This window comes from Rhinoderma darwinii, chromosome 11 (assembly GCF_050947455.1).
Source record: "Rhinoderma darwinii isolate aRhiDar2 chromosome 11, aRhiDar2.hap1, whole genome shotgun sequence".
Lineage (NCBI taxonomy): Eukaryota > Metazoa > Chordata > Amphibia > Anura > Rhinodermatidae > Rhinoderma > Rhinoderma darwinii.
In genome coordinates, this window is record NC_134697.1 from 84939184 (window position 1) to 84964431 (window position 25248).

At 50.5% G+C, this 25248-nt stretch overlaps 1 protein-coding gene across 5 annotated transcripts in view; it reads right to left on the minus strand.

Moving 5' to 3' along the window:
* Positions 1-253: 253 nt before the first annotated feature.
* The window catches only part of KDM2A (lysine demethylase 2A), an 86798-nt gene continuing 61803 nt past the window's right edge, over positions 254-25248 (minus strand). For 2 of the 5 annotated variants that reach the window (XM_075841924.1, XM_075841923.1), the window contains exons 13-22: positions 19564-19647; positions 12157-12426; positions 11797-11928; positions 10469-10549; positions 9908-9940; positions 6851-7467; positions 3605-3768; positions 3105-3263; positions 2526-2741; positions 254-1356 (exon numbers count right to left, since the gene is read on the minus strand). In XM_075841924.1, coding sequence (XP_075698039.1) covers positions 1175-1356; positions 2526-2741; positions 3105-3263; positions 3605-3768; positions 6851-7467; positions 9908-9940; positions 10469-10549; positions 11797-11928; positions 12157-12426; positions 19564-19647 — 1938 coding nt within the window. In that variant the 3' untranslated portion in view covers positions 254-1174. The remainder of the gene's footprint in view (positions 1357-2525; positions 2742-3104; positions 3264-3604; positions 3769-6850; positions 7468-9907; positions 9941-10468; positions 10550-11796; positions 11929-12156; positions 12427-19563; positions 19648-25248) is intronic. The other 3 variants (XM_075841925.1, XM_075841926.1, XM_075841927.1) reach the window with 3 other exon arrangements.

Sequence of the window (25248 nt, forward strand, 5' to 3'; positions counted from 1 at the left end):
TCAGTATGAAAAACCACCTCGTGCCCAGACAACCCCTGCAATATCATAGTTACTACTAAACCTTATTTCCCAGCAAATTGTGAACATGGTTTTATACTGCCACCTATGGACAATAAACTAGAATAACTTTAATAATGCACCATAAAAACGAAAATAAAACAATTATAACACTAGGCAGCGCTCGAGAGCAAACAAAAATGATCTACCTGACCAGAATTGCTCTAAAATCCATCCCAAAACCACACAGACCACATTTTTGATTCTTTTTTTTTCCTTTTTATTGCAAAAGAAACAAAGGGAAAGCGAGACCGCTCCCGCAGAGAAAAATATTATCCAGGCTCTTTTTATACAATCTAGTCCCGGGCCGGGGAAGGGAGCAGCCGGCGCACACATGCTCCTCGTGTGCACACACCAGCTTCTGTATAGAATTATATATATTTCTGTATATATGCACAAATGGCTGCTCAGTGTGTGTGGAACTAACGCATTGATGAGGGCACGTCTGCATCTACGTTCTCTAGAGAGGGACCGGGCACACAAAAAAAAAAAAGCAACAAACAAATCTTAAGTTAAAAATAAAAAAAATATAATATTAACTCTTACTATTTACCAAGAAGCAGCCGGCCCTCTCTACGACTCACACTCTCCACCCCGAGCGCCCAGAGAAATAAACCTTACTCACACCTTTTAATGCTTAACAGGCGGACAGACATGAAAAAAAACAAAAAAAACTGTGGTGGTCAAAACCGGAAGTGGTAAAACAAAAATCTGAGCTGCCCGCTCACTCCTCAGCGGCTTCTCCATTAACCAGTCTGGCGGAGAGCGATCCGGTCCTAAGGAGACAACAAAATAATAAAAAAACAAAAAAAAAAAAAAGCTGTTCCTTTGCTCTGTGACAATGGAGATCCAGTCCTAGAGGTCTCAATTTCAGTCCTAGAAGTGGCTGCCAAAGCTGTTGAAATACCCGTTTCAGATATAGCCCACTTCTTTGCACCAGGTGATTGCCCCACCACGGGCATATGGAGGGCGGGATCTTAAAATCGCCAAATTATTGCTCCGTGTTTGAGTTGGGAAGAAAGGAAGGTGAGGGAGCTGGAAGGAACCCGACGAGGAGGTGGTGATTGACAGTGTGCATCCTCCAACACCATGGTACCCCCCTGCACCGCACCCGATCCTAGCTGATCCTTTGGATTAGCTTTTCATCTGACAGACAGTACAAGGTGCTCACAGATAGATCAGAGATGAACCCCTCACATGCTCCCCGTGTGACTTGTTTGCAGCCTCGGAGATCAATAAGAGTCAGATTGGAGGCTCGTCGCAAGTACAACAAGGACTCATCGGTTACTCCTTTACAACCTGAGAAGGAGATAAAAAAAGGAAAAAAAAAAACATTAAAAAAAAAACTAAAGCTTTACAGCATATTTGTTATTTGCACCAGAATTTGTAAATCCAGCCCCTGTAACAACATACGGGGGTGAACATTTCAACACACACAACTACTGTCCTTACCCCTATTCACATAGCGCCATAAACATAAGGCACAGGAAGAAGAGCCTTAAAGGGTAAGTAAACTTTCGAAAAACTTCTGACATGTCATAGTGACATGTAAGAAGTTTTGATTGGTGGGGGTCCGAGCACTGAGACCTCCACCAATCGTTAAAAAGCGGCAGAAGATCTCGAGCCGCTTAGTTTCTGATCGGCTTTTCTCGGAAAGCTGAGCAGTTGGTGTAGGGGCTCAAACTTTTTATTGAGCCTGTACACCGAATGCTCGGCACCCGAGCTCTTCTGACGCTTCTTTTTAGGGATCGGTGGGGGTCTCAGTGCTCAGACCTCCACCGATCAAAACTTGTGGCATGCCACTATGACGTCAGAAGTTTATCGAAAGTTTACTTACCCTTTAAAGACCATGTAAACCTTTTGAAGTTATATATATATATTTTTTTTTTTCTAAATTATGTATACTGTGATTTTATGCAACTTTTAAATAGCTTTTATTACAAAATTTTTTATTCTTTTTGAGATACGGCTCGGCTGAGAGCTGGTCCTGCTAGCGGTTATCGATCACGTCTATGTTCACGAATTTAGATGTGATCGATAACAGTGGGATCCTGCGTGCCGGCTTCCTGCCGAGCCGTCAGTCCTGCAGACCTGACGGATTCGGCTTTGACAGCGATATACAGCTCCTATGCGAAGCTGTATCTTAAAAAGTTATTTTTTTAAACAAAATCCTATTTAAAAGTTGCAAAAAAATCCCTTTATGCAGTTTATTCTGATGCACTGATCCCAATGTACTCTCTGTACTACTGCTTGTACATGGAGTAAAGCGGGGTCGGTCACATGACGAAGAGTCGTATCGTCATCAAAGAAGGCTGTGCAACTAGATGGCCGGTCCCCGGCAGCGCTATAAAAATCTCAGAATCAGGGGACCGGACTGTATATTAGCGAGTGTACCACATACTGCAGGGACTGCACTGCTAATCATTTTCGGTCCCCACATAAATCCTTTGAAGGAAACAAGAACCTACCTGCCAAGTGGATGTGCGTGAGAGAACCCCGTGTACATGACCCTACAGCTGTAAGAAGGTTGACAGACTGATCCGTCAACAAAGGGCAGTGGCTAAGGTCGAGTTTAGATAGGAGAGGACAATGTCGTATGAGGAGTCTGAGCGTGACGTCCGAGATATCCAGACCAGAAAGACGCAGATCTATTAAGAAGCGAAGTTTGCTGCGAGAGTCGTGTCCTGCGAAAACCAAGAAATCATCATTTTCACTGACGTAGGCGAGAGGCGCTCATCAGTAAAGACACGATTACACGGGCAATGATAAAGAACGAGCGTTCGTCTGCCCTATGTAATAAGGGTAACGATCAGCCGATCAAACGCTCCTTCATCGGCGGATCTGCTCTTTTACCCAGAAGTAAGAATCATGGAGATGCGCTGCCAACAATGTGATGACAATGTATAGAGACGAGCGATGGCAGTAACAAGTGCTGGTCCATATACATAAGCAATCATTGCCCCGTGTGATAGGAGCAGACGAGCGCCGATCAATGAGCGGTCTCGTTGATCGGCGCTCATTCACACGGCCTATGTGGGGACCCTTACCTGGCTTCTCAGTGGGTGGTGTGAGCAGATCTCTTATCTGTGAATCTTTGATTCCCACGCTCCAGCGTAGATCCAGGGTTCTCAGGAGCGGACAGCTGGAGCTGCTGAGAGCGGAGACCGCCGACCACGAACAACCAGCAAGGATTAGGTCTTTCAACCCTGGGAGAGTACAGGTAATGAGCGAGGTCTATGCAGATTATAGAAAGAGACAACCCTACAACATTCAACATGGTTTTTGAAGGAATAAAAAAAAAACATACACCCCCCCTCCCCCTTTAATCCTCTTGGCCATGAGGCAAATGGCAATAAAATAATCCCAAATTTAAAATATAAACTACAGGAAGAAATGGGAATTCAAGATCTCCAATCTCGGATGCAGCCACTTCCTAAATCCTCCCCCCGAACCAAAAAAACCCAAACAATCTGACTGCCAGGCGCATGGGCGGTGCCGCAGAGAGCGGGTCAATGACGCCCATGCCCTGTGGTAAACCAGTACTCACCCGGTAACCTGTTCGCTAACCACGTGAGCTGCTTCTTAGACACATTTGTCCAGCTGAGGTCGAGTTGTACCGGCTGCCTTTTAATGATACCACTGAGCGCCTGCGGCATCAGAGACTTGCAGCGACTCATATCAATCCTGGACCAAAGGCGTCGATCACAACCCCTGCAAACACACCAAAAGCCGTCATCAATATATTGTATCTTACCGCATAAATACAAAGGTGTCCCTCACACTCCAGCCCATGGTGGCCTCTTAAAGGGACACTCAACCCAAAACTAATAAAACTTTCCCATGTGTTGCATGGAATTCCATGCGTCAGTCTCTTACGTCTATCACTAAATAGGACACCACCGATCGCCCGTCCCCATACATTTCTATCATGTCGGCAGCGCGTCTCCCTGTTTACACACCAAGATGGGCCGACGAAAATGATCATATTTTAGGCTGCAGAAATTATTTGATTAGCCGAGGAGCGAGCATTTGCTTGTTCATCGGCTGATCGTTGCGCTGTTTACACACGGCAATGATCAGGAATAAGCGTTTTGTGAACACTCGTTTGCCCGATTATTGGCCCGTCTAAAGGAGCCCTAAGGCCTGGTTTACACGAGCGTGTGCATTTTGCGCGCGCAAAAGGTCCATAACAGCTCCGTGTGGCAGCAGCGTATGATGCGTGGCTGTGTGATTTTCGCGCAGCCGCCATCATTAAGACACTCCGTTTGTATGTTTGCAGCACGTGGTGCTTTTCTGTTTTCATTCATCCTTTTCACTGCTGTTGCGCGAATCACGCACGTCACACGGAAGTGCTTCCGTGTGACATGCGTGGTTTTCACGCACCCATTGACTTAAATGGGTGCGTGATGCGCAAACAACGCACAGATATAGAACAGGTCGTGAGTTTTTGCAACGGACTCACGTTGCACAAAATTCACGGACTGTCTGCACGGCCCCATAGACTATTATAGGTCCGTGCGAAACGCGTGAAAATCACGCGCGTCGAACGGACGAATAACATGCTCGTGTAAACAGGCCCTAAGGGTAAGTAGACACATAACGTAAACACAGCAGAGTTTCCATCTGGATTTCCTGCAAAAAAAAAAGCACAAGAGTTGTGCGGAAACGGACTTGCAACGCTGCAAAATTTCCGCACAGCAAATCCTGACGGAAATTCCACCGTGTTTACGCTACGTGTGAACTTACCCTTATGGAGATCACAGCACAGCCGCCCTATCTCTATGCTTAGTTTATTTAGGTGACTGCTGAGGAAATAATCAGTGTCCTCCCAGCAAGCAGAGATGGTACTGGCTCTAGCAGCTCATGTGATGCTGTGCAGAGGCATCATGGGATTGATAGCATAGAGGAAGAGAAAATTCAAGATGGAGTCTGATCGCTAGGAGTGCAATATACAGAGAAGAAGAAGCGCAGAGCTGGATAGACTATCAGGTTGGGGGTGCGATGATGGAAACTTATGTCTCTGCTTATTTTGAGATCGGGTGACAGATGCCGAGTCATTAGGAAACACCAATCGTTACATACAATTTTAAGAGGAACTACAGATTAAAGGGGTTTTCCCATCTCGGACATTTATGGCCTATCCACAGGATAAGCCATAAATGTCCGATAGGTTCGGGTCCCAGAGGTGGGAGCGGCAGACACCTCTAGAACACGGCCCCCTGACCCCCATCATAACTGTGATCGTGGTCATCGTGGATATAGAGGGGTATTTGGAGATCAGAGATAAAAACCTTTATAAAGATATTATATAAAATCAAAATCAGCAAAAAATTTGGACACTATTTAGAGTAACAAAACAGCAAAGACAAAAAAAAAACCCCCATACATACAGGTATACTATAAAGGTACTTTCACACTGGCCGGTGCAACGAGCACTGATCAAAGAGACCGCTTTTTTTGATCGGCAATCATTTGCTCCTTTCACAAGGATCTATGTATGGGGTCGAGCGATCATTACTCCGATCACGTCAGCAGCGCGTCTCCGTTTACACAGGAAGATGTGCTGCCGACGATAATATTTGACACATTTATAACAATACGATCGGCAGATGAAGGAGCACGTTCATCTGCGGATCGCGATCCTGTTTACACACGGCAATGATCGGGAACGAGTGTTCTTTGAACGCTCGTTTGCCCAATTATTGGCCAGTGTAAAAAGGGCCTCAAGACAGTTCCAGTTAGGGCTGTCTAATGACGCAAGTTACGTGACAGATGTGATCAAAGTGATTGACATCACAGAAATTCCTAAGATCAGCAATCAGCTGATCACCAGAGATCTAACTTCTGAAACCCCCGGTGGACAAAAGCTCCGAAAATCACTGCTGGAGAAAAGTAGTATTACATGACGGCCATTCAAATGAACGGCAATCTATGTGATATATGGACAGTTTCACCACAGTGAGGCGCTCTATATCTACTGATAGGGATGAGACAATCCCTTGGACTGCCAAGGACGTATGTAATATATCTGGATTTTAAATGATTGCCGCAACGAGAATAAGGTTTATTAAAGGTGATGTCCCAAGATTAAACGTTATCCCCTCACACCTCGTGTGTTGGCCGGATTTCCCAGCCGGACCGCGGTACAGGTGAACAGGACTCCTGCCAACATTTATGATGCTAGGAGTCCCTGCCTCCCCGCGGAACTTTTCCATACTGTATCCTTTTGTTCAGTACGAAACAGCAGTTCCATGGGGAGGCAGGGACTCCTAGCGTTATAAAGGTCTATGATGGCGGGAGTCCCGTTCACCTGTACCGTGGTCGGGCCGGGAAATCTGTCTGACACGCGGACCGTTTTTCACGGCCCGAACTTGGTCGCGTGTAAGAGGTGTTGCCAGAGGATAGGTGATAACATGCTGATCGGTGAGGGTCCGACTGCTGGGACCCCCATCGATCACAGCAACGGGGGACCCGTTCCTCAATGAATAGAGCGCCAGGTTGCACATTTATTGCCACCTGGATATTTGTAGAAATGTGTCATGTATGAACTCTGCAAAAACACGTTAGTGTGAATGAGGCCTATGGTTGCAGTCCCAATTTCTGCACCTGTGGTTGTAAACTGAATTGGTGAGTGCCAGCTGCCGTATCTGCCAGCCTACCCCGACAGACGTCAATCAAGTTACCCAACAATACTGCAATATTTGCCCTTCTACCGGGTCTCCTTTTGGAGCCCACATCATCATATCCAATACATGGGCCCCAGGACCCCTGTGTAATGTCCAGCTCCACTCACCACTTGTACCAGGCCTTACAGACCCTCATACAGACACACAGCTCTTTCCGCGTTAGGTACTGGAAGACAGACAGCCACACATCCTTTTGCACGGACAGGTTATCTTTTGGCTGCCCAGCCATTAGTCCATTTTCAGCCTCGTCGTCATCATCCTCCTCCTCATCATCATCGTCGTCGTCATCCTCATCATCATCATCATCGTCGTCGTCGTCGTCCTCATCATCATCCTCATAGTCATCCGGTGGCTGAGGAAGCGGCGGGCGAAAATGATGCCGTGAATATGGTGTAATGGCTTGCAGTTTGGGGACGATAGAAGAGGAACTGAACTCTTTTGGGGGTCGCTGGAGGGTAACAGTGAGGTAGGAGCTCCGGTGCCAGTTGCGATCAGCCTCGGCCTGTTCTCGCCCGCTGGGGTGGTTTTCTTTTTCCCGCGTCAGCTGTCGCCTCTTGACGTGAGTTGCTTGTGGTGTGGTACCTGGCGGCGTTGGGGGACCAGAAGATGGGGAAGGAGGCAAAAGTAGAAGTGGCGGTGACGGGGGACTCTGCCCCAGAGGGGGCCGTAAAACTTTGGCTGATAAGTGGGGGTCCAGATCACAGTTGTCCACAGCCTTTCGTTTCTGAAAAACAGAGACAAAGATTACTTGCAAAGTACACCAGCAAAATAAAACCTATATTGTACCTACAGTGACATACTGGCATTGCCCACCATAACAAAATGTATTCATTAGACTTTACAATGACGGTCCCACTAACGGGAGAGTTGTGAACACGAGACTCTCCAATAACCCCAGGGGGCGCTGCACTGTGCAGAGGACCACGGCCACTAGATTCTAGCAAGTCCAAAGCTCATGGACCCCCAGCAACGCCTGACATGTATATATGTATGTATGTATATATATATATATATATATATATATATATATATATATATATATATATATATATATATATATATATAGACGCCTAAAGAAACACTACAGCCGTACAAGCCACTCTTTTTTCTAAAAGTGAAATGCACATTTGGTTGTTGGAGCCACGTTAACCCCTTCCCACCGCAGCCATCTTTTTTTGCGACACGAGATGTACTTTTTCATGGAACCATTTATTGTATCATATAATGTACTAGGAAATGGGGAAAAAATTATTTGTGGGGTGGGAAATAAAAAACAAACAGCAATTCCTCCATTGTTTTTTGCGCTTCGTTTATACAGCGTTCACCATGCAATTACAATAACACGTTACTTTATTCTGCGGGTCAATACGATTATGGTGATACCACACATTATATATAAATATTTTACTACTTTTACAAAGAAAAAACGAATTGTAAAAAAATAACATTTATTTTGTGTCGCCAAATTCTGAGCAGCAGAACTTTTTTTTATTTTTCCCGTCGATTGAGCGGTATGTGGGCTTATTTTTTGCGGGACGAGCTGCAGTTTTTAACGGTACCATTTTGGGGCACATGCACATTTTTTGCTCACTTTTTATTCCATTTTTAGTTGGAGACGAGGTGACCGATTGTTGGATTGCTTGCACTATATACTGCTATATGGAGTTCTGATCGGCATCTATTAAGCCCCGCCTCTAACACTTTAGATGCTGCGGTCGCTGTTGACCGCGGCATCTAAAGGGTTAAAACGAGCTGGATCCCACTCGTTAGGCTATGTTCATACAGAGTTTTGTTGCAGGCGGAAATTCTGCCTCAAAATGCCATTTGGAAGTTTGAGGCAGATTTTCGCCCGCGGCCATTGAGCGCCACGGGCATAAAACGCAGCGAAATACGCTTTCTCTGCCTCCCATTGATGTCAACGGGAGGTCAGAGGCATAAACGCCCGAAGATGGGGCATGTCACTTTCTCTCCCGCGAGGCAGTTTTACCGCTCGCGGGAAAAAGACGCCTCCGCCTCCCATTGAAATCAATGGGAGGCATTTTTGCGCCGTTTTTGACGAGTTTTGTGGCGCGGTTTCCGCATCAAAAAACTCAGTGTGAACATAGCCTTACAGTTAAACATCGGCGGTAACATACAGCCGACACCCGCGTCGTATCGTGCTGGCTCAGTCAGTGAGCCTGCTTCGTACTTCCCGCGCCCGGCTATTACGCAAGTATACGTCGCGAAGGGGTTAATTACCTGTCAGGAAGTTCCTGCATCCATTGCTTAGTAAGTGACTAGTTCTGGGAGTAAATGTATAAATTGCATCATGACTCAATTCCACCCTTTTCCCCGAGGGGAGGGACGTTCACCGGCAGCCACGTTGTGACCAGAGACGTCATCTACTTTGTGTCGTGACAAAATTCTTGAGTCTAGAATGTCGATTGGTGAAGCACTTTATAACAGAGGTCACCTCAGGTTAAAGGGGATTTCCCAGCAGAGACATTTATGAGATATCCACAGGATAGGTCATAAATGTCAGATAGGTGCGGGTCCCAGAGGTGGGGCCCGCACCTACCTCTAGAACGGGACCCTCTAAACCCCGTTCTACCACCTTCTGCTCTCGTTGCCTCCCGACCACTTCCCGATTACATGTTTGGGAGTTTTCGAGTTACGCTGTTTTCTCCTTTATGGTCAGAAATCACACGAGTCAGCCGGAGATCAGAGCGGTAGAATGGGGTTTAGGGGGCCCTGTTCTAGAGAAAGGTGCAGGTCCCAAAAGGTGGGACCCGCATCGGACATATCCTGTGGATATGTCGTAAATGTCCCTGATGGGAAAACCCCTTTAAAGGGGGCGTCATTACAACCGCTCCCGTTTACATGCCATATTAGGGTATATGGACATCATAGTTTCCCTTGGATGGGGCCACTGCTCTTATCTGGAGTGGAGAGCCACTAGGAGCGGTTCTTGATCTGAAGGACTGGCCACGGCCAAGAACGGGAGCCATGTAATATCACAGCCCTGCACCCGCTAAGGTGCGAGGCCGGCCAGAACGTCTCCTAGTGATAGCCAGGTGTTTCAGGGCCCTGACCGGTGGTCTGTTTCTGAAAAAAGGGGTGTCATGGCACCCTTTAAACACAAATCTATAGCTACAACTTTATGGAGACCCCGTCGTAGAACTCACATTGTGCAAGACTTTTTCCTGATCTGTGCTCACCTGAAAAACAGAGACGTATATATAAACAAGGATTCCTGGATGGGAGGACGGTAAAATATCACAAAAGCAAAAGAAACAACCCGACCCCAGCGGCAAGTTCTCGAATAAAGGCGAGGACATGGAAGGAATGACCGGATCGGATTGGTTGCTATGGGCTAGCTGCACATAGCGACACTGCTGTCAAATCTACATGTACCGCGTCCGACAGAACCCAAGACATATCGCATTTTAAATCAGTCACACAGCAAAGGTTACACCAAAGTACTGCTCTCTGTTATCAGCCATTTCAAAGCAGGAGAATATGTGGTCAGCGCCGTTCAATGGGATTACTGGACAGGAAGTCTGAAACGGAGAGGAAAATATCTTCTCTCCTCCCCTTCACATCTGCTAATCTTTACTCTAGGTTTTCTAGTGAATTAGGGCTAGCGGCCCTTTAAGATCAAGCGCTCGGGAGAAGAACCACTTTTATAAAAGGTGCAGCAGCCAAACAGGTAAAGCGTTTTAGGATGTAGAGATCTGTCCGCTCACCGTGTGCTTCCTCCGCTCGTTACATTTGGGGCATTCCCAGTAGTTGGGAAGCTCGTCACTCAGCAAGCCTTCGCCGTCCATCTGCGATACAGGACACAAAAGGTTAAAGCACGGGGAACTAGGCCTATTACTTCTATGTTACTTAAAAAATATATATATATATTTTTTTTTAATTTCATTACTAATTTCCCCTTTCACTACCTAGAATTATAGCGTCATCCCGTGTAAAGGGACATATCCAACCTTTACCGGTACGGTTGGGAAATCACTCCCTGTACAAGAGAGGTAATGTGGAATAGAAGCCACGGCCACCTTCATGGTGGGCATGGAGAAGACGGTATCAATTAATAGAAGATGGGCATCATCAATGGCGCCAGAAGGCTGCCGTTAAAGGGGTTGTCCAGGCACAGACAACTGATGACCAACCAACTGGTTAAGTCACCAGTATATGATGGGTGGGTGTCCGACAGCCGGACCCTGCACCGATCAGCTGCTCCTGTTAAGCAGTAGTCAGAACCGCAAGTCGTTGGCTCCGTACACTACATAACGGCCGTGTTGCAGAACCGCAGCTCTGCTCCTATTCGCTCGAGTACTGCAGCACGGCCGCTACTCCGTGACCGGAGCCATTTGATCCCGGCATGGACATCCGGAACAGCTGAACGGCGCGGGATCTGGGTGTCGGACCTCCACCGATCATATACTGATGACCTATCCTGTGGATCCCTGTAAAGATCAGACAAAGGGAATTGGACTTTCACGTGGCTGCTGCTCAATAGCCAATTGGGACAAAAAGGCGTATAATAAGTAATCGCTCCTAATTACGTCTCTAAGGCCGTGTCAACATCTGCGTCATCTCAGATTTCGGCAAAAAACCCGAAGCAAAGCATGCAGCGCTATATTGCCCAGCAAATCGACGGAAACCTGGCAGAACCATTAAAGTCAATAGGTTCCGTTGGGATCGGTCACTGCTGTCATTTTCGTTGTTTTGCTCCTATGACAGACCAGAACGACGGAAATGATCACCACAGATTAGAGCAGAGCCTTAGTGGTGCCCAAGGTGAAACCTACCGGAGTATCAAAGTCACAGTGCACAATCTGAAACGCCGAGCGCTGCTCTAAGCAGATGTGGTGCCCGTGGTGGTCATCTCTTCACGGTACCACACTGCAATGAGGGACAGAAGTCTGAAGGGAGGCACCGGACCCCCACGCTAATGATTTAGACCTCCATCCACCTCAGTTCTGACCCTCTCTGCCTCCCATAATCTGTGGCTACGTTTCATACAGAAGGTCACCTACTTGCCACGCAGCCAAGCGTTTTGGTTACTCACCTCCAGGCAGCCGGGATGGACAATCTCATTGCATGTCGAGCACTCCATGAGTTTCCTCTCAAAGTCCTGGGAATCATTGGTCTGATCCACCTCTCCGCACATGGCACAGATGACAGAGTGGGGCAGCCTGGGCTGGAGGACAGAGGCGGCCATATCAGTGACCTCATCATTACAACACCCTGGGGGCTCACATGAGCTCACCCTTCAATAAATAAAGCCAAGCTTCTTTTTTTTTTTTTTCTAATATTATGCCAGGTGACTAAAGTGGGAGGAGCATGACACACAAGGAAAGGGGGGGCCGAAAAACTAGATCAATTTATAAAGCAATGTGTACAAATGCCAGACTCCTGTGATACTCACCGCAAGGCACTGCCTTTGCATGCACGACTGCTTCATCCTGCCGGGACCTCCGAACTTCTTCATGTCTTTACAGTAGTGGCAAGTCCCACACTCTCTCTGGAGACACGACTGACATTTCCGGCACCTGACTCGTCGCCTCCTTGCACCCGAGGCGGCAGACTGCCCAGAGATGGTGGCCACCGGCCGAGGGGCTGACGTGGCGTGACGGGCCGCGGGCCGCATGGTGTGAGGTTTGGTGAACTGGATCTTGGGCCGAAGGTTAACTTTATACTAAACATAAAGGGGGTTTAAAAGAAAAAAAAATGAATAAATAAAATAAAAATTAAAAGGGAAACTTCTAAAGAATCATGAATTATGTCACGTCGATTCTATAAAATAAAGATGTAGCAGAGCAGAATTTGTCGTCAACTGAATGTAGAAAAATCTACAGCATTATCCGCAGCTCTGTTGAAACGGCAGAAAACACTCCCTCATATCGGCTTCTGCTAAATGACAAATTGAGCTCTGCTACATCTGTAATACAAGGGTGATTAGTCTCCAGGACAGCCCTTATATTAGCCACGACATAACACAGTTCATGACTCCACTGCTGGGGGGTACAGAATGGGCAGGTGGTTGGCAAGGGCACCACGCCAGGGAGGCCCCTAGGTGGTCATAATACAAAGGAAACAAGGGGGAAAAAAAAGGGGAGTATATTGGGGTTGCGGTAAATTAAAGAGGCTCTGTCCCCACATTATAAGTGCCCTGTCTCCTACATAAGGAGATGGGCACTGTAATGTAGGTGACAGCAGTGCTTTTTATTTAGAAAAACTATCTATTTTCACCACATTAGGAGCGATTTTAGATTTATGCTAATGAGTTTCTTAATGCCCAAGTGGGCGTGTTTTTACTTTAGACCAAGTGGGCGTTGTACAGAGGAGTGTATGACGCTGACCAATCAGCAACCAATCAGCGTCATGCACTCCTCTCCATTCATTTAGTCAGCGCATAGTGACAGTGTTATTCGTTATGTGCTGTCTTATACTGACATATTTACGTTACTGAAGTGTTTAGACAGTGAATAGACATCACCTCCAGCCAGGACGCGATGTCTATTCACAATCCCGGCACTTTGTTAAAGTTTCTGTGGTACTTACAGCAGAGCAAGTGTAATCTCTCTTGATCACGCTATAAATGACAGGTTACAACGAGATTACGCTTGCTCTGCTGTAACTACCACAGAAACTATAATGAAGTGTCAGTATTGTGAATAGACATCCCGTCCTGGCTGGAAGGAATGTCTATTCACTGTCTAAACACTTCAGTAACGTAAATATGTCAATATAAGGCAGCACATAGCGAATAACGCAGGATCCCTATGCACGGACTAAATGAATGGAGAGAAGTGCATGACGCTGATTGGTCAATGATTGGTCACTGATTGGTCAGCGTCATACACTCCTCTGTACAACGCCCAGTTGGTCTAAAGTAAAAACACGCCCAGTTGTCCATCAAGAAACTAATTAGCATAAATCTAAAATCGCCTATAACGTGGTAAAAATAGATCATTTTTCCAAATAAAAAGCACTGCTGTCACCTACATTACAGCGCCGACATCCTTATATAGGAGACAGGAAACTTATAATGTGGTGACAGAGACTCTTTAAAATAAACTTGGTAAAAAAAAAAAAAAAAAAATCTGATTTTTCTAGAAATCACATGGTGCTCCACTTGTATAAAATGTATTATTATAGAACAGTAATATTCATGTTATTCATTGTATCTCAACTAATCCCTACATGGAGGGGACACGCTAAGGTGCAACATGACCCCGGGGCTCTGCCAATCGGCACCTATAGGGGTCACCACTAGAGATCTTTGCCGGGATGAGCGAGGACCCCGGCAATCAGCTGCGATCTGAAGCCTTCTATACCTCCGCAGCATCACCGTAGGTGAAATTACGCTAACCCAGGATTCCCTAAAAGTTTTTGAAAAATGGATTTTCTAAACCAGAAGAACCCCTTTACGCTGCCTGGTCCTATCCCACACTGAACGTCCTTTTTTCTTAGCCATGATCTCGACTGGCATTGGCGCATGGCAGCAATTATCGCACCGCAAAATGCCTCCACAGATGCTCGACAAAGAACTAGGTGGAGGGGGGGGGGGGTAACTACGGTCACCCGTTATGCAGCAGTAATGGGGAGACTGCAGAGTAGCTGCTGGAAACGGATCAGCCGATAAACACGTCTGCATGGGATGGGCGTATTTTTTTTTTTCCAGAACTCACACCATGACATGTGTAATACCCCAAACCCACAACACAAAATACCCCCATCGTAATTGATCTGCCCTGCACTGGTGATATCGATCATACTGCCCTCTCTCTACATTACTGTGCACGTGTTTTGCTTCCCTTCGTCCTCATGCAAATGACCGTGTTTTTGTGGCCGCAATTTATCTGCATTTTTGGAGACCCGTTCTTTTCTATGTCCCCATGCACATGACCGTGATTTACGGACCGCAAAAACTCAGAAGTCATTTTATGGTCCGGATGTGCAGATTCACCAATACTGGTGAATTGTGGATTTGCGAGTCCTGATGAGAAGACGTTTTTTGCGGTCCGATGGAATGCAACGGACCCGTGGCTTTGTGGACGGTCGTGTGCATGAGGCTTTAGGGTTTTATCTAAACGCTGATGTGTTACAGATTTTTGGTGTGGATTTTGCACGGAAAGTCTGAAACAAAACGCACAGTACAGAGCTAGTGAGTGACGCTCTACCAAAGCCCATTCACAAGTAGTTTGCTTTAGTTCGGTCTAGTTCACATCTACATTGGATTCGCAGATTCCACCGAAAATACTGGAAACAATAGCGCAGCATACCGCTATATCACACTCCTATAGAAAGCAGGCGGAACCCATTAAAGTCAATGTGTTGCACTACTGACACCACCGGTGGCCAATGTAACAGAACTGCCGCTTCCGGTTATTCCCTTGTTCTGCTCCTCTTGATAAATATTTTATTGGTTGGGGTCCGACCGCTGGGACCACCAACGATCACGAGAATCGGCTTACGTTGCCGTTCATGGGAGCACCATAGGAATGGAGCGGTAGTGTGTATGGTGCTCCCGGGAACGGCAAGGTAAGCCTGTACTCGTGATCGGTGGTGGTCCCAGCGGTCGGACCCCCACCGATCAGATATTTATCAGCTATCCTGTCGATAGCTGATAATGGGAAAACCGCTTTAAGATCCGCCACAGTCACAAGGTGGGGTAATTTTCAGGAGCTCGGGGTGCAGTGGAGTGGTGAACGTATTCAAAGATCGCCCATAGAGGGGACCAGAAAGTAAAGGTAATGAGATTCGTAGAGGTACAACTTTTTAACCTAAAAAAAGGCCGGAAACTGGTAAATTCCCATTATAAAACCCTTGGAAGGTGTCAAGTATATTCTGTGGGAGACATTATCTCCAGATATCCGGCTGCGGGGAGGGATCAGTAGTAGGATAGTGGTGGGTAGGAGTTGGGGAGTGTCCAGTTGCCATTTGGTTAACGTTGCGGCAGAGGTCAAGTAAACTTAAAGAGGCTCTGTCACCAGATTCTGAAATCCCTATCTCCTATTGCATGTGATCGGCGCTGCAATGTAGAGAACAGTAACGTTTCGTTTGTTTTTTTTAAAAACGTTCATTTTTGGCCAAGTTATGAGCTATTTTATATATATGGAAATGAGCTTTGAAATGGACAACTGGGCGTTTTTTTTTCGTTATGCCCAACTGGGCGTGTTTATGTGTATGACGCTGACCAATCAGTGACCAGTCAGCATCATACACTCCTCAACATCTGCACACTCCTCTCCTGAAATATTCTGTGCTGCTGTGAACTCTGCTCTTACCATTACGTAGGTCTCAGTCTGTTACCTCTCCAGCCGTCATCTGTATAGCTAACAGCACGGTTGTGTTGGAAGCGCGCCCTGCTGTGTCTCACTTAGCAGCTGGGTGTGTTCCCCTCATCTAGCTGCTACGTTCTTTCCTGACCGCTGGTGAATTCTCCGTGCGGTCTTCGCAGTGCTGCTACCCCGTTTACCTACGGGAGCAGAACGCGGCTCCTGAAATACTCTGTGCTGCCTTAAGCTCTGTGGACAGGTCAGGATCCTGTTTTTTTTAAATGCTGCTGGGGAACCCGCTCGATCCACTATATAAGGCTGCGCCTCCATCCTCTTCTGCCCCAGTCACTTATTCCTAAGCACTGTAAACTTTCAGATTAGTTGCGCTGTGAATATTCGGAGAACGTGATTGGTTTATGTGCAGGGTAATGAACATACCGACAAGCAGTAGAAGACTGAATTCAATGAAATGCTCAGCCCTTAGTCAGTCTTCTACTCCTTGTCGGTATGTTCATTACCCTGCACATAAACCAATCACGTTCTTCGAATATTACAGTTTAAAGTAGTTTGTGGTTATGAGGCCACTATTGGATCGCGAGAAAGCGGTTCGGATATATACAGGTGCCGATTTTGTAAACCTTGCAGGGTCAATTTACGTTTTTAGGGTCCTCTTATATGGGCCGTGTAAATGTGCGCCGATCAAAAAGCCAGCTTGTTGATTGGCGCTCGTTTGCTCCTTTCACAAGGATCGGTTACATAGGGGCGCGTGCTCCTTACTACGATCAGTCGTCCTCATACATTTCTATCATGTCGGCAGCGCGTCTCTCTGTTTACACACCAAGATGTGCCGCCGACAACGGTAACATTTCTCGCAGCATAAACGAAACGATCGGCCGACGAACGAGCGCTTGCCTGATAATTGTCCCGTGTTAAAGGGGGTGAGGGGGAGCCAAAGGATATTTCATATCTGCAGAATGTCTATCACGTTGTTGCGCAAAGGGTGAAAACCGCGGCAAATCTACAGCAAAAACCCACCTGAAACCTACCCTAAGGTCTGGAGCTGGTCGCAGTGGTCTGGACGGACCCCTCACAGATGTTACGGATTACATTTTTAGGTCCCCTGTTATAGTGCGTGTCGCGCTCGTCACTGAGCGTGGTAGATCGCAGTGCGATATACGTGTGATCACCACTAAGGCACGTGTACATACATAGAAATATAGGATTTTTTGTGATCCGAAATCATTGGCACGATACACGGTATTTCATGCGACCGCCACAGACTAAAATTAGTGGCGATAACGTGCGATATACAATGCGATAATATCGATGCGTTCCATCGCTGCGGAGCCCTGGCCTTACAGGGAACCTACAGTCTAAACAACAAGGTCAACTGCCCCATCCACACCCCGAAGAGAGAAGGCCTCGTTCACACCGTGCAGCTTTTAAGCCGTATTAAAAGGCTTGTCGTTTGTTTTTTTTCCTGCACTTGGATCCATAAAAGTAGAGCAAGTCTGAGCGCTGCAACGCGACATTATTATTTCCTATGGGGGGGACGACGAAGCGACAATTGTATTGTTGGAAATCTGGAGTTGGTTTAATGTTTCCCTCACGATGTAGTGACCAGGTTGTCATGTACACGGCCGTATTACAGCTCTGCACAACATCCGAGTTGTTTGTGGCGCCATCGGATGCCGTATTATGGGGGCACTCCGTGTGGCACCATTAAGTCTCTAAGAACACAGCTCTGCCACGTACATTAGGCCTTACACCATAAAATGCAGTTTTTAAAAAAATAAAAAAAAATGCCACCCAAAAGGTGCGGTCAAATAAACCCTGACTGTGTGAACAGTCCCATAACAAACTGTGTGACCCCGACCTAACCACCAAGCACAGGCTGGACTAACGCACCTGTCAATCATCCTACAGAAATCCGCGTATCTGGCCGCAAATACAGTTCGGAGTGCCACCGTATTTACGAATCCACAAGAAGAAAAAAAGAAACAAAGTGACTACAAGTGATGTCACCAACACGTCCCGACCCCTTGTAAAGGTCATGTGATCACTCAGGTGCCATTTTATTGGGGAATCCCCTGCCGGCGCACAGCAGCTGCCGCAATTATGGACGGCTACGGATGCACACCCGTAACCGTCCACAATTTTGCACACGCCCATAGGCTTCAAAGGGCGAGTCCGGACAGGAACAGGACAGGTTTTATATTTTCTGGATCATTTATACCGCTTTTTTTTTTAATATTATACATATGGACTGCGGTGGTCTTGGCGAGAATCAAACATCCTATTTTAATTGCCATCACCTGGGCGGAGTAAGTGGTCAGGACGCAGGAACCTCTCCCATTCACAAGTTAAAAAGTCGTGGCCAAAAACGCTTTATGACCACGTGCGAATACAAACTAACCAGGGCACTGGATCGGGTAGTGACGCCTTTGTTCACCGCTGATCCCAAAAGGTGGCAAGCAGAAACCAATGACACTCTGAATATGGCCCTCGTCAGAACCGCCTGCACGCCGGAGCGGTGACCAGTCAACATTTATCCGCCTCGCTCATCTAAAACGGGTTACGGTTGTGTGTCGGTTTCTTTTAATGCAGTTTGTAACATGGTGACTTAAGCCACACCCCTTTAAAGAGACACTAACAACTTTTAGTACTTGGTTAGAAAACGGTTTGATACGTTAATAAGGTGCGACTCGTCCAGCGATATATAGTATATAAAACAGGATTTTTAACAGTTTTTTTTTTTTTTACACCTGCCGCTAGCTCAGTGTCACCAACATTATTACTCCCTGCAGTGTAAAGAATGGTGCACAAAAGACCAGTAGGAGAAACCACTAAGCTCACACTGGGCACACTAAACCCACCGTATCAGGAGAGTCCATCTTATATAAAGAGCTACGAAAAACATTCACAAACATGTATGTCAAAGTCTCGCCAGCCTCTAAGAGCCGAAAACCACGGTAGATACAATAGTGGTGGGGGGGGGGGGGGGAGGAAGGAACTTCACAGCGCACAACAGACTTCCTGTCCAGTAATCCCATTGAACAACCCTGCAACCAGCATTTTTTTTTCTCCAGTCGGAAGTGGCTGATACCAGAGAACAGCAGCTTGCAATCCATTCATAGCAAGTGTGACCATAAAATGCAACCCTCCCTGTGGGGTTTTTCCGGTATACATATCTGTGAAGGCTCATCAATAGCGTCTTTATATAATCAGACCATGGCGTAGCGGTGTCAACACAGACGTAGCAGAGCCGGATGTGTCATATGCTTATTATTTACATAGGACTGCAAGTGCGGATCACAGAGCACCAAATAACACATTCAGCTCTGCTACATCTCCACACACATGCCTATGGCCCCGCAGATAAACACACGCACTTGCATTCTAGATTCCGGTCACATACGGTGGAACTTAATGAACGCCATGCGTCAAACGTCATCGTATATAACAGCGCCGGCGACCGGTCAGTTCATCGCACCCCGCAAGCCGCCATGCGACGGTGTATAATATTAATACGTCATGCAGAGCGCACTTACCTGCTGCCTCTTGGGCCACTGAACGATGGGGACTCCGGTGAGCGCGAGTTGCGGTGGGTCATGTGCGTGTTCTTCCAGAAGATTCTGTTACCCTCCATGGAGGAGAAAAAAGAAAGGAGGAACGAGTTAAACAATCGGTAAAAACACAACGAGCCACAGCAATACAGGTTATGGCGCGAGATGGACATGACAGGGGCCACGCCGCCCTCCGAGCTACCGGGAGGGCCACGTATCCGCATCACACCAACTCCAAGGAAGTGACTGAGGAGCGGATCAGGTGATATCCATCAGGAGTGGGGGAGGGGAGAGACATGACAGGTAAACACTCCAGCAGAGAGACTCACACAGAGCAAAGGATGCGGGAGAGGACTGCAGACCGGGGCCACAGGGGCCACAGAGCACGCCCCGCTCACCTCTTGTCAGCACTGACCAGCAGCACATTTCCTGCAGCCTGCCAGCTCAGTCAGGGGGAGGGTGCGGGCTGCTCTGCAGTCCTCATGCAGTAGTCCTGGTGACTGCGCTGCCAGTCCCAGCTACACAGTCAAGCGCATTGGCTCCCGGCTGCCTCATGCTGAGCCAACTGTGACCCTCTCCCTCCACGTCCCTCCCGGCCGCCTCCACTTGCTGCCTGCACACTCTTCCCAGCAGTGCTTTGCAGTAGGCGGGGAGAAAAGACACAAAAGAGGGGGAAGGGGGGGCTAAACCCGAGGAGGGAAGGAGGTGGGGTGGGGGACAGCGCTTCCTGATTGGCTGAGAACTAGACTCTCCTCCCTCTGCACAACTGTCCTGGCTTCCCGGCTCTCACCCCAGGGGGAGGAAATGCAGAGCCGTCCTGCAGCACACATGTCTGGAGATGGGGAGGGACAGGCAGCAGGGACGACGTACAAGGCCGGGGTCACAGCTACACTTCAAGTACAGTGCCCGAGGAACGGACAATCACAACCCAACCATCTGCTGCCCCAATAGATGCCAAACAAACACACGACACCCACACATCGGACACCCACCTACACCCACACATCGGGCACGGACACCCACACACACGGACACCCACCTACACAGGACACGGACACACACACACACACACACACACACACACACACACACACACACACACACACACACACACACACCCCCCCCCCACCTACACAGGGCACGGACACACACACACACACACACACACAAACAAAACAGGGCACGGACACCCACCTACACACACACAGGGCACGGACGCCCACACACAGGGCACGGACGCCCACACACAGGGCACGGACGCCCACCCACCGGGCACGGACGCCCACACACCGGGCACAAACACGCCCAGGGCACGGACCCACACACACACACACAGGGCATGGACCCACACACAGGGCACGCCTACACAGGGCACGGACCCACACACACACACACCACACAGGGCAATGACACACACACAGGGCACGGACCCCCCCCCCACACACACACACACACCACGGACCCCCACACACACAGAGCACAGACAGACCCACACAGACAGGGCACAGACAGACCCACACAGACAGGGCACGGACCCCCCCCCCACACACACACACACAGTGCACGGACCCACGCACAGACCCACACACACAGTGCACAGACCCACACACACACACACAGTGCACGGATCCACACACACACAGGGCACGGACACGCCTACACAGTGCATGGACACGCCCACACAGGGCACAAACGCCCACACAGGGCACGGACCCACACACACCACACAGGGCACGGACCCACACACACCACACAGGGCAATGACACACACACAGGGCACGGAGACACACACACACAGGGCAATGACACACACACAGGGCACGGAGACACACACACACAGGGCAATGACACACACACACGGGGCACGGACCCACACACACGGGGCACGGACCCACACACACGGGGCACGGACCCACACACACGGGGCACGGACGTCCACACAGGGCACGGACACACACACACAGGGCACGGACACACACACAGGGCACGGACACACACACACACACACAGGGCACGGACACACACACACACACATAGTGCATGGACACGCCTACACAGGGCACAGACACACACACACACAGGGCACGGACACACACATAGTGCATGGACACGCCTACACAGGGCACGGACCCACACACACCACACAGGGCAATGACACACACACGGCACAGACCCACACACACGGCACAGACCCACACACACACGGCACAGACCCACACACACCACACAGGGCAATGACACACACGGCACGGACCCCCACACACATAGGGCACAGACCCCCACACACACACGGACCCCCACACACATAGGGCACAGACCCCCACACACACACGGACCTACACACACACAGGGCACGGACACACACACACACACACAGGGCACGGACCCACACACACGGCACGGACACACACACACACACACACACACACACATAGTGCATGGACACGCCTACACAGGGCACGGACCCACACACACCACACAGGGCACGGACCCACAGACAGACAGGGCACGGACCCACACACACAGACAGGGCACGGACCCACACACACACACAGACAGGGCACGGACCCACACACAGACATTGCATGGACACGCCTACACAGTGCATGGACACGCCCACACAGGACACGGACCCACACACACCACACAGGGCACGGAGCCACACACACCACACAGGGCAATGACACACACACAGGGCACGGACCCACACACACAGGGCACGGACCCACACACACAGGGCACGGGGACACACAGTGCATGGACACGCCTACACAGGGCACGGACCCACACACACCACACAGGGCAATGACACACACACACGGCACAGACCCACACACACCACACAGGGCAATGACACACACACACGGCACGGACCCCCACACACACACAGGGCACGGACCCCCACACACACACACACAGGGCACGGACCCCCACACACAGGGCACGGACCCACACACACACACACACAGGGCACGGACCCACACACACACACAGTGCATGGACACGCCTACACAGTGCATGGACACGCCCACACAGGGCAATGACACACACGGCACGGACCCACACACACCACACAGGGCAATGACACACACACACCACACACGGCACGGACCCACACACGGCACGGACCCACACACGGCACGGACCCACACACAGGGCACGGACCCACACACAGGGCACGGACCCACACACACAGGGCACGGACACACACACACGGCACAGACCCACACACGCCACACAGGGCAATGACACACGGCACGGACCCACACACACACAGGGCACGGACCCCCACACACACACACACAGAGCACGGACCCACACACACACACAGGGCACGGACCCACACACACAGGGCACGGACCCACACACACAGGGCACGGACCCACACACACACAGGGCACGGACCCACACACACACAGGGCACGGACCCACACACACACACAGGGCATGGACCCACACACACACACACACACACACACACACACACACACACACAGACAGGGCACGGACACACACACACAGTGCATGGACACGCCCACACAGGGCACGGACCCACACACACCACACAGGGCAATGACACACACGGCACGGACCCACACACACCACACAGGGCAATGAGACACACACACCACACACGGCACGGACACACACCACACACGGCACGGACACACACACGGCACGGACCCACACACACGGCACGGACCCCCACACACACACACACACACACACACACACACACACAGAGACAGGGCACGGACCCACACACACACACAGACAGGGCACGGACCCACACACACACACGGCACGGACCCACACACACACACACACACACACAGACAGGGCACGGACTCACACACGGCACGGGCACACACACACACACACACACACAGTGCACGGACCCACACACACACAGTGCACGGACCCACACACACACACACACACACACACACACAGTGCACGGACCCACGCACACACAGTGCACGGACACGCCTACACAGTGCATGGACCCGCCCACACAGGGCACGGACCCACACACACCACACGGCAATGACACACACACAGGGCACGGAGACACACACACAGGGCACGGAGACACACACACAGGGCACGGACCCACACGCACCACACAGGGCACGGACCCACACGCACCACACAGGGCACGGACCCACACGCACCACACAGGGCACGGACCCACACGCACCACACAGGGCACGGACCCACACGCACCACACAGGGCACGGACCCACACGCACCACACAGGGCACGGACCCACACGCACCACACAGGGCACGGACCCACACGCACCACACAGGGCACGGACCCACACGCACCACACAGGGCACGGACCCACACAGGGCACGGACCCACACGCACCACACAGGGCACGGACCCACACGCACCACACACACACACACAGGGCACGGACCCCCACACACACACACACCGGGCACGGACACCCACACACCGGGCACGGACACACGCCCACACAGGGCACGGACACACGCCCACACAGGGCACGGACACACGCCCACACAGGGCACGGACACACGCCCACACAGGGCACGGACACACGCCCACACAGGGCACAGACACACGCCCACACAGGGCACAGACACACGCCCACACAGGGCACAGACACACGCCCACACAGGGCACAGACACACGCCCACACAGGGCACAGACACACGCCCACACAGGGCACAAACGCCCACAGGGCACGGACACACCCACACACAGGGCACGGACACACCCACACACAGGGCACGGACACACCCACGCACACACAGGGCACGGACACACCCACACACAGGGCACGGAGACACCCACACGCACACACAGGGCACGGAGACACCCACACGCACACACAGGGCACGGACACGCACACACAGGGCACGGACACGCACACACAGGGCACGGACACGCACACACAGGGCACGGACACGCACACACAGGGCACGGACACACAGGGCACGGACACGCACACACAGGGCACGGACACACCCACGCACAGGGCACGGAGACACCCACACGCACACACAGGGCACGGACACACACACACACACACAGGGCACGGACACACACCGGGCACGGACACCCACACCCGCGCAGGGCACGGACACCCACACCCGCGCAGGGCACGGACACCCACACCCGCGCAGGGCACGGACACCCACACCGGGCACGGACACCCACACCCGCGCAGGGCACGGACACCCACACCCGCGCAGGGCACGGACACCCACACCCGCGCAGGGCACGGACACCCACACCCGCGCAGGGCACGGACCCACACAAACCACACAGGGCACGGACCCACACAAACCACACAGGGCACGGACCCACACAGGGCACGGACCCACACAAACCACACAGGGCACGGACACCCACGCGCAGGGCATGGACACCCGCAGGGCACGGACACCCACGCGCAGGGCACGGACACCCACACAAACACACAGGGCACGGACACCCACACACAAACACACAGGGCACGGACCCCCACACACGCGCAGGGCACGGACCCACACACAGGGCATGGACACCCACACACACCGGGCACGGACACCCACGCGCAGGGCACGGACACCCACGCGCAGGGCACGGACCCCCCCACACACACACGCGCACACACAGGGCACGGACACACCCACGCACACACAGGGCACGGAG